This window comes from Xiphias gladius, chromosome 21 (assembly GCF_016859285.1).
Source record: "Xiphias gladius isolate SHS-SW01 ecotype Sanya breed wild chromosome 21, ASM1685928v1, whole genome shotgun sequence".
Taxonomy (NCBI): Eukaryota; Metazoa; Chordata; class Actinopteri; order Istiophoriformes; family Xiphiidae; genus Xiphias; species Xiphias gladius.
Window position 1 is genome coordinate 23,450,127 of NC_053420.1, and position 15,058 is coordinate 23,465,184.

Here is a 15,058-nt window from a genome sequence, read left to right on the forward strand (position 1 = left end):
GGTGGGAGACATGTATAAAACAAAAACAAACAAACAAACAAAAAAAAATCGCAGAACCGAGAGAAGAGGAAAGTCAAAGTCGCGCGCTATAAGTGCATTTGAGGGAGGCCAGGTGCACAACCTGTTGCTACAAGGTGGGGATTCAGACGGAGAGGTGCCGTGCCAAACATGCTCATTCAGTCTTCAAGGTCCGGCTCAGTGGCCACGCACAGTTTCAGTGTCCAGCCTCGCCGGGGATGGACTTGATAGATGCCACTGTCATCTTGAAATCCTGAAGCTGAACTATCTGGTCGTGTAGCAGTCCCGCCGAGTCACTGAAAATGGGGGGTTGCGTTTCAGTCTTTGGTGATCCCAGACCCCCGTCCTCTTGAACCCCCCATATGTTTCAGAGAAACCACGGGGCTCGCTGTGCCAACCATTCACCGCCTAAAGAAGCGAAAAAGCACTAAGCACGGAATGATCCACAATAACAGAAGAAGAAAAAAAAAGAAAAGAAAAAACTAGCTTCGTCCAAATCCACCTTTTCAGAGAAGCTGCCAGCCGGTCTTACCGAGTCTGCTGAAATCCCCTCAGGGTGGCTATCGAGTGTTAAGGCCCTAGATGAGAGGAAAAGGGAGATGAAATTTCACGAACCTGCGATTTTTACAGGCTGGACGCAAGTGACCTGTCCCGACTGAATGCGCGTCAAATCCAGGTGCCACCTCCTCAAATCCTTACGTCCAATGGTTGGGATGCGGTGGTCTGCTTGTGGCGGTGGTTTTGAAGAATCGGATTTCAGCTGGTCCACTTCACAATGGCTTTTTGTGAGGAGGGGAACACCGACGCCACTCGCGCAGAGAGCTCTTCTGGCTATGACCGTGTAACCCCTGGTTCAATATAAATAGCCTGGGACGGATGCACGCAATCAGCGTAACAATAGACTGACAGGTGATTTGTGTGATGGGAATTTTTTTTTGGGGGGGGCGGGGGGGTTATAGAGAGGCTTTTAATCATGCATTTACTTCAAAGACAAATATGGCTCATTTCAATTCAATCTAAAAAAGTAAAGCGCAATTAGTGAAACTGATGGGCTACATTTAGCATAGTGGCTCCACAAGAGCGCCTTTATTCTGCTTCAGGAGTCTTTTCAGTCCCCCAGGACTAAAAAAAAAAAAACAACAAACAAACAAACCCATTTTAAAAACCTTGACAGGCCGTCGAAGAAGGCGGTTGTTGGATGCTTGAAATAGGGCGATGGTCCTCACGCAGACCTTTGGGGGGTAAATCAGGCTAGATAAATGGATAAGATAAATGAATGGTAACTTGTGAAGCTCTTAATGTGAAGAACTTCTTACTCATATCGCTGCCCGCTACCGTCCGTTTCGAACAAACCTGCAGCTCACGCGAGGTCAAGTTATGTTCAAACGGCGCAAACAACAAACAGTCTGATCCCGTGTTTTTCAGACGTACTTCCCGAAGCAGGGTCTGGCGGGGTTTTGGCGAAGGCGGCCGTGTCGCCGTGTCGCCGGCAGGACTGACTCTCAAGGACAAGATCGATGGCGGCCAACGGCGCGCCAGTAAGCCAGGCGCACGAGCGCATCCGTGCCGCATGACGTTGCCGCACGCGCGCTCTTACAACTCAAAGCAGCGACTCGGTGTGTTTCCCCATCAGCAGCGCGTGGAGGGGAAACAACCGCGAAACGGGAGGACAAGTGACCTATCTTTCAACTTGTGCTCTTTTTTTTTGTTTGTTTGTTTTTTTTTCTCCCAAGCTTGGGCCCCCTCTGTCTCCCACTAGCCCAGGACGCCTTTCGCGAGCATCACGAGGGCAGGACACATGATCAAGTTATGCTCGTCTGCCGCCGAGTATCGACTTCTTGATCACCGGGAATCAGCGCGATAAAGAAAAGAGTAGTCCGAGATCTATTTGCTATCGGGCAGCTTTAACGGGCGACTGATTAAGTCTGAGCGTTTTTGATTGAATTTGGAAGCCTGTCATTAGCTCCCCGTTGTTCGCACATCGCCACATCAACCCCCTGCAAATAATCCAACTGAATTTGAGTAGAGGTTTAGGGCAAATCATTAACAGCCCGACTCATTGTCCTCTTTAAAAACAAAGGTTTGAATAAACTGGCGATCAATGTGCTATTTCCATTTTATGGTCGCCCCTTTACAGTTCAGAGCCCTGCTTTAATCAGATACGAGATTAAAATCCTGCATACTGATGCAGTACTGATAATAATCCAACAACATAGAACACGGGCCCCTTTAATAAAACAACTATATATGATAGTATTGTTATATTTAGTAAGAATATGAATACCTCATCCATCACTTAAGTCTACCATATGTTGAACACCAATTATCAACGCACTGGAGACGTAAGTCAAACTGAATAGAACATCGTAAGAAGCTGACCTTTATAATATATCCTAAATACATACTTCTGTTTGCTATGTGTACTGAGGATTAAACAAATAGATAAAAAACTCTGTCACAGAGAGGCCTTCAAAAATCCAGTAAAAAAGCTCTGCAAAGTTCAGACAGTAATAATATTATATTGAGCAAAGGCATTTGCCTCATTAGGATGTCCTTTACTACATACAGTTTCACTGTTTTATTGGTGCAATGTCATCCGGCGGCTGTAGTGAGTATTGTTGTTTTGCATTACTTCATATTGAGAGGTTCTTCTGCCATGTGTGTAAACGTGGGTGGACAAAAAATTTGAAACACAACCCAAACCTATAATTCACGAAGAGCTGTTGTATTGGATTGCGTTAGATTTGATAGGTGTATAAATTTGTAAGAGAGTCTTACTTAGGTTATATGTGGTGTTAACAGTATGTGTAATAGGTCAGAAAGGGAAAAAGAAGATTAAAATCAATTTTGAATTGTCCTCTTAGTCACTTATAAGCTTTCAATCAAGTTGGGCCAGGGTTCTGGATTTAGGAGAGATTTTAGTTGCAATCACAGTTCAAACTTTGTATCTTGCACTGTTGTAGTTATAAAGAACGTTTTTTTCCCCCACTGTTGTGCTTCGTCAATTAACAGCAACAATTTTACAGTTATTGAAATGAGTTATAAAAATTTATTAAATAAAAAAACATTTTACCGATATAAGCAGACATCTTTACATACTTCACTACAAACTGCTTAATAAAAATCAAATATTTTCAAACTTTGTTGGTTTTATTAATACAGTTATAAATATTGGAACACTTTTTCTTGAAGTTATCTCCACTGGTTTTACACTTTTTTTTGTACAGATAAGCACAATATGCAAGTTTTACAGAAGAGATTTTGATGTCAGAGTAGGAAAAGCGCAGGTAATAGATGCTTAAATTAATAATGGCTGAATTCCATTTAGCTGCTTCGGTTTCAGGGTCCCTGTATTGTGCACGTTGGCTCACTGGGACACCTGAATAGAACAGGGCCATAGTTAATGTTATTACTTACACCTGTGCCTTCTCTACTATGACAAGTCAACATGTCTGCTGTGAAAAAGGCCTGTTCTCAACATCTTTATTACAGGTGTGTTTCCTGTGTTTGCATCGGTTTCATTCAAGAGAGAAAGTGTGAGGTTTAGTGAAATGGAAGAGTACACTGGGGAAACAGGGTGACATGCGGAAACAATAGAGAAAAACTATAAAAACAAAACCCAACATTGTGGTCAACAATGCATCGTTCTGGAGCTGCAAAACAAAAGATTATGTAAAGTTGAGATTCTAGCATGACACCCAATTATGTAACATTTAATTTCTCTCCACATATATGGTCAACAATTTATGGCCAACTACAATGTTGTTCATTTAACAATAGACATTTTGTGGAGATTAAAAAACATCACGGCAGAGTTAAAAAAACAAAAAAAAACAAAAAACAAAACAAAACTCTCATCCTCACCTGTCACATTCATCCAAGCAAAGAGATGAACATGACCACACCCATGAACTGTGTGAAGAGGATGAGTGGAGTGAAGAAGGACCACACTGGCCACAGTGCTATGTTAAAGCTGAAAGAGAAGGACAAATATCACTTACATTTATGCACATTTATCGAATTTAATGAAAAAAAGAAAATGTTTGATAAGAAACTGCTGCAAACAGGTGCATCCTACACTGTCATGTTTTACACATAATGTGTAAAAGCATTATAGAAGCAGTGATCCGAAGCTTATTATGTATCCACTTGATAAGAAAGCGGAAATAACGGCTTCCCAGCAGGCCAGGAAGAATTAAACAGGAGAATGTGGGGAGCTATTCAATGACAGAGAATCTTTATTTACTAGTGCTAACACAGCAAAACTCAGAACCAGCAAGAACATACAAGACAAGCTTACACACTCAGGCTTACTCCACTCAAACATGTTCAAGCTCCGCACTCCTTGCACCCTAAGGCATTTGCATTTGACAGCGTTTCACTATCATCTAATCACTGACTCCAATTAACCATGTGAATGACACAAATTCACATGAAAATGGGCTCATGATTGACGGGCTCAAGGTAGATTAGCTAATCAAAGGACAAAGAAAGCTAAGTGGCCCACTGATTAAAGTATCGTTGGGACTTGAGATGTCAGTGATCAAATAAATAACACCAGCCAGGAATAAAATGTTATAAAAGGTCCCATATTGTGAAGATGTGTTTTTTATTAACTCGGAGGTGTAAATAAAACTTTGTGAAAATAGTAAGTTGCTTACTACTCCCATTCCTCTAGCTCCCCCACAACAAGATGACCCCCAGCTTTTACACTCCAGTAAGAATTTGATCTGGTTTCTATGTCGAAACAGGATAACCAATAGGCGGCCAGCAGCTGAGTCGTCTGTGGGGGGGTAAGACAGTGTAAACAAACTTGTCCTGGTATCTGTAAGTTAAGGACAGTTTTGCTAGCAGTTATGTTGAAGAGCATGGACTTTGCTGTTTGGGCCGTCTTGAGAGTTTTAGGTACCACTAGTGTTTTAGCTGCAGTGTGCAGGCTAACGGCTAACAGTAAAGTTGCGAAGTGTGTGAGTGAGTGGGCGGCGGTGTGGCCGCTGTTAGGGCAGACAGAGGCGTGCTGATCGGTGTAGAGCTTGGTGAACTGTGAATGTAACAGTACGTATATATTATGATCCACATTTTGTGTCTTACCGATCCTGCAGCCATGTTTACCACAGCCCTCTACCTAATATGATCCCAGGCCGCCTCGTGAGTAGATCTGTGCTTAGCCAATGAGAGTGTTTGCTGATGAATAGTGGGCGGTTACTTCCGCCTAGAAACAAAATCTGATTGTGTGTGGCTGGGACAGAAAGAGGACCTCAGAAAAGCGGGGGAAAAAAAAATCAAATCAGCGCTATTTTTTTGTTAACACCATCACAGAAGTCTTTAATACACACACATAAACAGTACAGATATAACTATAAGTGTTAAAATAAAGGACCTTTAATGCATTAGCTGACAGGGCAATTTCAATTCACATTTAGCCATTAATAGTCATGATTATTTCTAACTATTATGGCTAAGTAATCAAAAAGTTGGGATTCGTCTGTACATTTCTGCACAGTCCTGAGGTCTAATCAGGCAAACTAAGTGAAAACACCTATGTTGAATGTACAGGGGTATGTAAGGGCTATTAAACAACATTAAGAAATATTTATGATATTAACATTTAATGGCTGAATGGATGATTATGGACCAGGTTGCTAGTATTGTAGAACCAACTGGGAGTCAACACCAGCAAATTCCAGCAAAGAGCTACCTGCTACCTGTCCAGCAGGAAACAGCAGAGAGCCAAAGTAAAGTCACTGACATAAAAAGTCGAGCTTTTAGAAAGCCAAAGGCCCAAAGCTAGAAGGCAAACCAAAAGCTGTCTAAAAGGCTGGCGAATACACCACAGCGCTGCCCACATACTTTTGATCTAGGCCTATTTTTCCATTGTTTGGGCTAGGCACCTTAGTTCAATTCAATGAAATTCTTAATGTTACGGCATACGATGATATTTTAAAAAACAGTGTGCTTCCAACTTTGTGGAAACAGTTTGGGGTGTGCCCTTTTGGGTTTCAAACATGACAGCTAAAAGCCTGACGGGTATTCGATTTTTGAGGCTGATACCAATAACCCAAATTTGTCTCCCCTTTAATCATGTGCCCAAAAAAATTGAAAATGTTAAATTAGGCACGTTTGAAAAGGAGAGGGACAGTATGTCAGATGTTGTAACAGTTGGTATGGTTGAGCTGTTATTATGAAATTGAAAGGATTACAGCTTGTTGAAGCAGTTTGCAGTTTCACCTTTTTCTGCCTGTTTTACCTGCATGATGCAGCAATAAAGGCTGCAGTGGTGAGGGGAGGAATGGCGGGATACTCTTGGTCATAGTGCTGGATGCCTTTGAACCACTCCAGGTACACAATGCAGAACATGGCCAGAGACAGGCAGATCCCAAGGAGTACCAGACCGACATTGAACCACCAACTGGAAAAAAGGCGTTATAATAAGACTTATTGAAGCTATTCAAATACAAAAGACAGTCTCATTAACAATAGCACAAAAAGCTTCCCAGTGGTATCAGATACCAGTGGTTTCATCCGTATCATTTACCAAGGGTACCACTGAAAAAGAAAACAAAAAAATATATATCTTTGATGTTTTCCATGAGCAACCACCCTCCATAACAATAGAGGCTTTCCTAGAGCAAGGCTTACTGCGTGTACACTGTAGGTCATTTATAGAAAACAAAAAACTTGGTGTGTTATTACTGGAAACTGAAAATAAGTCACACTGGAATAATGATCTCATACTTATCTACATAACATTACCGGTTACCTATCGCACTTGATTTACTTTTGAGTGTTTATAATGTAAGAAATATAGAACGTGTGAATAAGATGTGTAGGGAATTTTTGTGTCTTCCCCATAGCTCAGTCACCTCTTAATATCATCGTTCTCCATGATGTTGCGGAGGAAATCCACGTAGTAGGTCACACCTATAGACGCCACGATCCAGAAAATGGAGTGTCTGTTAATGCGAGGGAGAGGTCTGGCATCTTTTTCCTCCTGATCTGAAAGGTAGTAGAAAAGGAAACAACTATGTCTAAAATTCTACGAATGGGAGTTTCAATCCCTGCATCCACTTTAAGAGCAGGATTCATTATATTAGGACTTTGAAAGTAGAGATCTAAGTACAGATTATAACAAACTGATTCACAGCAATCACACTTAATCCTTACCCAACAACTCACACGCCCACAAAAGCTATGCTACACTCAAAGTGTTTTACCATTAGGTCAGAAATATAAAGACATTTAACACAGTAGTGGTACCATTCAACAGTAGCACACTGCATAACTCAAAGTAAACTAAATTCTAAGAGGCACTGAAAGCGTTACAGTATGCTATACGATTTACTACCAAAAACGAGATTTGTCTTGTTTTAACAGAATGTGCCAAATCCCCAGCCCTTGGGTTTAAAGAGCTTTTGAGGTGAAACTGATAGTTTTGTTTGAGATAATCCTACTTCTCAGAGAGCTATTAATCTCTATAATTTACTGCTTGATTAAACCTATTGGAGCCTGTTGTTGGCTGCTGAAGTGCTTTAGCATACTGGTCTACTCCGTGCAGAGTTCACAATGAACCCCCTGCCCCAGGACAACAGTTCACCTACATCTTTAACCAAAGTTACGCCTAGTGGTCCTTCTTGCTCACAAGATACACTATAGCAAGTCGCCTTGCCAGAGGGACAACTGTGGGTACGTAAACTGGAATATTCACAGTCATTAATATGAAAGGGATGACCACATGACAAATGTTTGGTCTGTTGCTTGTATTAAAGTTATCAGTTTACACTGGCAAAGAGATCACCCTTGGACTGGGGACAGCGTAGGAGTACAGTTTCCCTGTACTATGTTGCTGAGCTGACACAGCGTTCGCTCACAGTCAAAACAATCAAGAATTGCTGGATTTGTGCCGCCGGGGGCCTCGAAGTTGGACAATTGTCCTCTGTACAAGCTGGCTACAAACCCCCCTTAGAATAAAAAAAAAAAAATGTTGCAGTCACAATTAGTACTGCATATACACTCAGCTACTAGTATTAGGTACACCAAGCTAAAACTATTGCAGTCTAAAATAACAGGCCTGCAGTAAACCATACTGTCACAAAGGCAGTTCAGTGTTTCTTGAAACTGTTTTAGAGAGGTGTTGATTCAGCTTAATGGTATTTTGGAGGCTGTAGTTTGTGGTGCTGTTGAACTGTATTACATTATACTGATAGGTGTTTCTTTTACTTTGTCCACCCCATTTATACCAATGAGGGTAGGCTAAATTACAGGAACACCACTCTGTATAAAATACAGATCAACAGCACTATAAAACACATCCTCCAAAATGGGCACAGTTGGATCAACACTTCTCTAAAACAGTTTCAAGAAAACTTGAGTACTTCAGACTTCATTGAAGTATGGTTTACTGCAGGACTGCTGTATTAGACTGCATTAGTTTTAGCTAAGTGTTCCTTATAAACTGCCAACTGAGTGTGTCTTTTCTAATATACTTTAAAGGGTCTTGTATCTAGCCATACCGGTAGTTTCGTGAAAGCAACACGTCAAGTTGCTTAAAGACTATGCCGACTACAGAATGGCCATTCAATAGATTTAACCAGAAAAAGTAAGCTACTTTTTTAACAGTAATGTTTGCTCAGGTTAGCTGCGCAAGCTGTGTTTATTTGACACTCTGCCACTAGCACTTAGCTACAGGAAGTATACCCCAACCATCAGAAATCTGGTTAAAGTTGGCTAGTTTTGTGAGCCAACATAATTTTCCTGAGGCTTACTCCTTTCATCTTCGTCACCCGCTGTCGTTGTTTGCATAAGAAACTCCGCATCTCTCTTAAATCTATTCCGCAACGTTGCCAGCTCGCTGTCGTTAAGCATTATGTTGACGCTATCATCAACTCGGATAAGCTCTGAAAGCTAACTACTGAGTGCTCAGAGTCGCTTTTTTATGACGCACTTGAAAGCGACAGTTGTAGTTTTTTGTTATAGAAATAACAGAATTTAGTAAATGGCAAGGTATGGCTACAGAAAAAGAATGGATACATATCAAGTAAGTGAACAAACACATTACACGTATAACATATTATTAATTGTATTAAGATTAAAGTTTAAAAACTATCACGAAGATAACTTAAAATTTTAGTGAGGTTGTGAGGTTGTAAAATGTGAATTGATGTTTTAAAGACACGTAAACTGGAATATTGTTGTTGTTATTTTAATCCTTTAAAGTAATCTACTTTTTGTTTTTGTTACCTGTGAAAATTAATAAACTAAACTAAATGTACATGGTCCACAGGGTCCCTTTTGAATATGGAAAAAAATGTTTAGTTTTCCTCCATTAACATGTAAGAATACAAAACTTGGCATAGAGCAGCAGGTTATTCAATATCAAACTTGTATAGAAGTATAGAACTAGAAAAGCAAACACTTTTATCATTACATTTACAGTATAACAAATTATTGCTACAACTATTATGCAGAAAACCATACCCTGATGAAGTCACTTGAGATAAACAACAAGGGTTAACCAGTAAGAGTGTTTTGTGTACATCTTCCTTAAGAACCATCTTGATACAAATAGCATTAGACAAACTGGACCACTGAGCTGGAAAAAAATACCCTCACAGGGTAACTGAGGATGTTTGCACAAAAAAAGTCTGACCAGGCACATTTGCTCCCATCCCTCATAAACTTTGCAGAATGCATAGTAGCTGGCTGTATTCCAAAGTTTATCTTGAATGTCTACCTTTACATAGTGCTGGCAAGAATCTGACACTGCTGATACCTTTGTCGTATTTCATTCTCAATTAAAAACTTTCAACGAGGCAAAGCCAGGGCATGTGCAGTGAAGAAGAGTGAATAATACTTTACTGCTGGCTGCTACCACTCTTCCGGTATGTCAGCAGCAAAACAGTCACAACTGCCCACTTTTGTGCCAGTTTATTAGGTATGTATCTGAAACTAATGTAGACTATTACAACAGTCCTGTAATAAATCCTACCATTGTGAAGGTTAGAATGTTCAGCTTTTGTTGAAACAGTGCTTTATTTTTGGAGCCTGTAATCTGTGGTGTTGTTGTTAAGTATTGAATTATACTAAGAGTTGTCACTAATATTTAACCATCCTTGCTTATATTAAAAGGGTAAATGGCCCTCGCTAGCATGTAGTCACCTTTAGGGAAACATGTGACTTCTGCCCACTATCAAGTAAAGGCAACTGGTTCATCAGTTACTTTGCATCCATGGACAGTTCTTGTTCCTGAGCAGATGCACCAGGTAAGAGATTTGCCTCACACTCTGTGGTGCCACCCTTGCAAGTTTGGTGCTTACTCTGAGGATAAGTACTTGGTCATGTTTACCATCCCCCTATCCCAGCACAAGAAGAACATTAAGGTGAGACTGTGTAACTTTTGCTGGATAGTCGCCACATGTGACAAATACAGGATAATGACAAATGCTAAAATGTAGTGTAATTATAAGACAAGCAGAAGAAGACTATAGAGCTAGCTAAATAATGTTGGTACAGTAATATCTATCTAAGGCTTGCTAACATTAGCCACTTTAAGCTGCCGATCATACCAGACACAGTAAGGGCAGTAACAGCAAAAGCCCTCAAGCAGGCTATTGCATTACGCAAGGGTGTGTTTTATCACTTCAGTGACAAATAAACAATAATTGTAAATAGTAACAAATAATGGAACAGTAGCACAAGTAGAGAAGGCTCATTAGGTCAGACAACTTACTAAATAATGTCAGATACACAGCAATATCAAACAAAAGTTTCCAAACATTAGCTAACGTTAGCTACTATAAGATAATGGTCATACCAGCTACCAAGGCTGAAGAAGAGAGAGAAAAAAAAGGGTGTGTTTCATATCCTATGAATTCAACTTTTCATTTGTGAGACAAATAGTGTTGTTTCTTCTTTCAGAAATTGCATAGTCTCACTTTGATGTCCGAAGTACCCATTTACTTGAACGTGTAATTGTTCAGATAGCTTTGGCTGCCATTAAGATCAGAGCTCAGTGATGAAACTGCCGCATGCAAAACATACTGGCCCCACAGTTCATCCTGCAACATTTAATGGCTGAAAGGAAATGTTGATCTGGCCATCCAGATTTGTTTTGCAACAGGAAATATGGGCTTACTTTCTGTTTTTCTGGTTATCCTCTGGGGTCTGGATTAAAACAAAAGCATTAAGCAATATTGAGTCCCACTGACTCCATTTTAATACTAGCAAACTTTAGTAAAAGCTTGACTAATACCCAAAGTATGCAATATACAATTACAGGTGAGCAGTGTGAATGTGAATCAGTGTTAAACCTGCTGGGATAAGCAGAGCTTCATAAAGATGGGCAGATTTCCTCCTGAAGCTCTTCCTGTGTGTGTGTGTGTGTGTGTGTGTGTGTGTGTGTGTGTGTACACAGGGTAAAGAGGCTGCTCATTCTAGCGGTGGAAAATCAGACAGCATTAAAACTTCACCTGAGGCTGACACCAAGCATCTTGCTTCTATGGAGCTTCTGTGTCCCTGGCCAAGTGAACCCCGTTCGGGGTGCCGAGGAATGTGCATTAGCTTCGTCCCGTGTGAGAGTCAAATTCACCTCAGGTGCACCTCTCCTGTTTCCCTTCCCCCACTCCAACATCCAATCCCACAGATAAAGTGCCATTTCCCAGTCTTACCGTGGGCTTGGAATGTAGGAGAGCAACCGTATATCACAATTGTCATTTTATACATTAAACAACACTGACACGTTCTGGGGTAATTTGTAAAACTCATGCTGACCAGGCCTACTGCAATCCAAGACAGGACACATAATTCAGTTATAAAATGATTTAATCTTCGAGATTATGTCATCTGTATAAAAACATCCAAAAGAGAATGGCAGACAACAATGGCTTTTAAATTTAAAAGTCTATGAACATACATTTCATGTCAGAGGGGTGAGATGAAAAAGTCTACTTTACAAGTCTAACTCTGTCTTTCAAAACTCTAAATTTGGGATTGTTGTTGATCTTCTTGTTGAATAGTGCTAGAACCTCCTCCTCCGTTTTAAAATTTCCATCACCAGTGAAAGAATAGTATGCTGCCACAACCTGTGAAAGAGGAACAAGCTCTTAAAATCATATCAAACCAAAGACAAGTCTCATTTTCAAAAAATACTTTTTAGAAGAACACGCTGAGTTTAGAAATCAGATGGGTTGCTATGCAAACAACAAACTATAGCCTCATGTACAAGGACTAATTACAATACCCCATGCCTCACCTTCTTCCTAATTTTCTTCAACGACAGTTCCTGGTCAGGTGAGTCTCTCAGTACTGCTTTGATATTCCCCTTCCAGTTGAATTTGCCTGTAAATTGATCAGAAGCAAAAAAAAAAAAAAAAAGCTTCTAGTATTGAGAATATCCTGCTGAGGGTCATTTTCTCATGGTCAACAAAAGAAACAACACTGACCCCTGGTGGCTTCATTATTTAAAACCGCCGTTTATCAAAGTAATGTACTAAACCGTGTTACCTTTGGAAGCAGTTTGATCCTCAGTCTCCTCTGACATGTCTACATCAGCAGCCTCTGCTGTTTTGTCAACTGGGAAAGGGAAAGTAAAAGTTATATAGGAAAGTAAATCCTGAAATACACTGGTCTACACGTTACCATCAAAAAATAAACAGATGGATGGAGAGGAGGACAATGGGTCTTATTTATAAAGAGTACACCATTAAATACATGAACATATGTGCATAATGTTCACAGGTGGACATTAGTTTGAGTGTTTCCTCAAAATCTTAATTATTTACCTACATTTTGAGGCTAAACAAACTTCACAAAGCTGCTGATATGCAAACATATGGCCATTACACATTGTGTAATGAGAAGCATGAAAATTTTATTTATATGTTACATTACTACTATTGACAACATACTAACAGATTAACTCCACATTGGCTGAGTATAAAAGGAACAAACCATGTGTGGACCTTTCAATAAATGTCTGACTTACTCTTCGTTTTCTTGCTTAATGTCTCATTTTCAGCACTGTGCCCATTCTGCTCTTCATCTCCGTCCTCTTCACAGCTGTGCTTTCTCTTTCTGTCCCTCTGTTTCTTTTTGCCTGCCTTGTCTTCCTCTGGCTCTTGTGAGAGTGTTTTTTCTGCACCTTTCTTAGCTTTTCCGTTCTTCTGCTGACGGGCCTCTTTACGCTCCCGTTTGTTCAGCTTCTTCTTCTCAACATCTGGCTGGCCATTCTGCTTTTCATTGCCATTAGTATGCACTTTGACTTCAGCCACTGTCTGTTCATCTTTTGTAGTCTGCTGGGGGACCTCCGGAGCCTGTAAGATTTTAGGTGGCGAAGGAAAATCAGTTTAGATATTGAAAACATTGCAAACTTTTTTTTTTCTTTCCTTGACAGTATTTGTTAAAACCAACCAGCAGAGGGTAAACCATATAAAAGGAGCATATTGCTGCCATGTCGTCTATTTGTGACATGTTTTCAATGTATTTTGGAGCCAATAGTTGCATTTCAATTGGATTTGACCGGTGAACTAAAGTAACTAATACCTTTGAGCAGACGAACTTACATTGTCAGCTGCAGCGAGGATGTTCCAGACTTCATCATGAAGACTGGTGTTGGCTATTTTAAGACTGTTTCTCATCCAGTTCTGACAAAGAGTCACAACATGAAAATAATTAGTTAAGACATGAAAGGTCGAGGTCCCACTACACACACACTCATGCTTTCAGGGAGATGCAGGTGATTACCAAACTGTCTGCTCAATAAAGAATAAAGTTATTGCTACAATTTGAAGACACACCAACCTGAAACTTGGCCTTCTTTCTAGGGACGTTATCATACGCACTGACTTGTATGAGAACATCCTTTAGCTTTGCACTGACCCCAGGTTTGTTCATGGCTTCGTGGATTCTCTTCAGTAGGAGAAATATCAAGTTAGTTAGAAACACTAAGAAAAAACACTTTCCTGGCTGACGCATTAAGAACGTTTTCAGAGACATGCGCATCATTTCTCTGCATTTCACCTGGATCCACTGCTGCTGCTTCACATCTCCTTTGTTTGCCTTAGCCTCGTAGCCTTTGCCTCCGTACTTCTGATCTTCACTGATACATTTATTGTGGTTCTTGTAGTCACCCCCCCTGTTCAACACGTACAGAGAAACACCATTGCACACATGCAAGTTCCTTTTGGGATTTAATTAAGTAGTCTTTCTATCCATTATCCATGTAGCACTGTGAGATTGGGGGCTAAGTGGTTGCATCTACCTTCAGTACACAGAAAAAGAGAAGACAGTAAACACTCGACCGTTACCAAAAGTCTTTTCCACAGTCGATGCAGGACAGCACCTGGCAGCCCCGGCACATGTTCACGTGTTTATCAACCTGAGCTTTTTTCAGTGATTCACCGCACGCGTTGCAGGTGAAAAACACCATTTTTGGACGAGACCTCTAAACCTGGATAACCTAAACTCAACCGAGTCTGCTGAAACGCAGTCTAACTGAAGCTATAGGCACCAGCGTTTAAAACGGAACAGGTATAATTCCCCTTGAGACAGCGAGACCCGACTGTCCACAGCGCTGCTATAAGCTAATGTTAGCCAAAGACAGGCAGGTAACGTTATCTAAAGCTAGCGAGTGTTAAAGTAAAACAGCTGCTGGGACAATAGCGGCAGGTTTGTCAAAAGGTATAAATGCGGTGAGTCGCGATGTTAGACTTGTTTTGCTTCAAAATAGCATTTGAAAGCAACGAAGCTCCTGCTCTTTTCCATCCGTTAAAACTTTTCAAAACACACGTGACCACATTGACAATCGGCAGCTACGTTATCAGTCTTCCGTGTGCAAAAGCAGCCGAAGAGGAGTTCCTACCCGAGTAGAGCCGAATATTGTCCAAACCTTTTTTTTTTTTTTTTTACATTGAAAAGCTACATACAGCGACTTTCAGCATGTAAAGCTACACAATCTTGTCACGTTAAAATATGTTATTCAATCACGCGACGACACGCGAGTCCCACAATGCTATTATCACGTTACCTGTTTCACGTTTATGCAGGC

At 40.6% G+C, this 15,058-nt stretch overlaps 2 protein-coding genes across 3 annotated transcripts; both read right to left on the reverse strand.

The window, feature by feature from the left end:
- Positions 1-3,069: 3,069 nt before the first annotated feature.
- On the reverse strand, positions 3,070-8,953 carry tmem128 (transmembrane protein 128). Of its 2 annotated transcripts, none has more exons than XM_040159403.1 (5): positions 8,781-8,953; positions 6,882-7,014; positions 6,266-6,427; positions 3,883-3,991; positions 3,070-3,397 (listed from the first exon to the last, which is right to left on the reverse strand). In XM_040159403.1, the coding sequence occupies exons 1-4, from the start codon at positions 8,878-8,880 to the stop codon at positions 3,892-3,894; spliced, it is 495 nt and encodes a 164-aa protein (XP_040015337.1). In that variant the 5' UTR covers positions 8,881-8,953; the 3' UTR covers positions 3,070-3,397; positions 3,883-3,891. The 2 variants fall into 2 exon arrangements, with proteins under 2 accessions (XP_040015337.1, XP_040015336.1); XM_040159402.1 differs by having other exon boundaries at positions 3,070-3,671.
- A 2,864-nt stretch (positions 8,954-11,817) lies between these two features.
- Positions 11,818-15,024, reverse strand: lyar (Ly1 antibody reactive homolog (mouse)). The gene is made up of 8 exons (XM_040159398.1): positions 14,319-15,024; positions 14,032-14,146; positions 13,813-13,920; positions 13,575-13,655; positions 12,998-13,325; positions 12,517-12,585; positions 12,266-12,351; positions 11,818-12,095 (listed from the first exon to the last, which is right to left on the reverse strand). Exons 1-8 carry the CDS (start codon positions 14,438-14,440, stop codon positions 11,958-11,960), a joined length of 1,047 nt encoding a protein of 348 aa, XP_040015332.1. The 5' UTR covers positions 14,441-15,024; the 3' UTR covers positions 11,818-11,957.
- Positions 15,025-15,058: the final 34 nt, after the last annotated feature.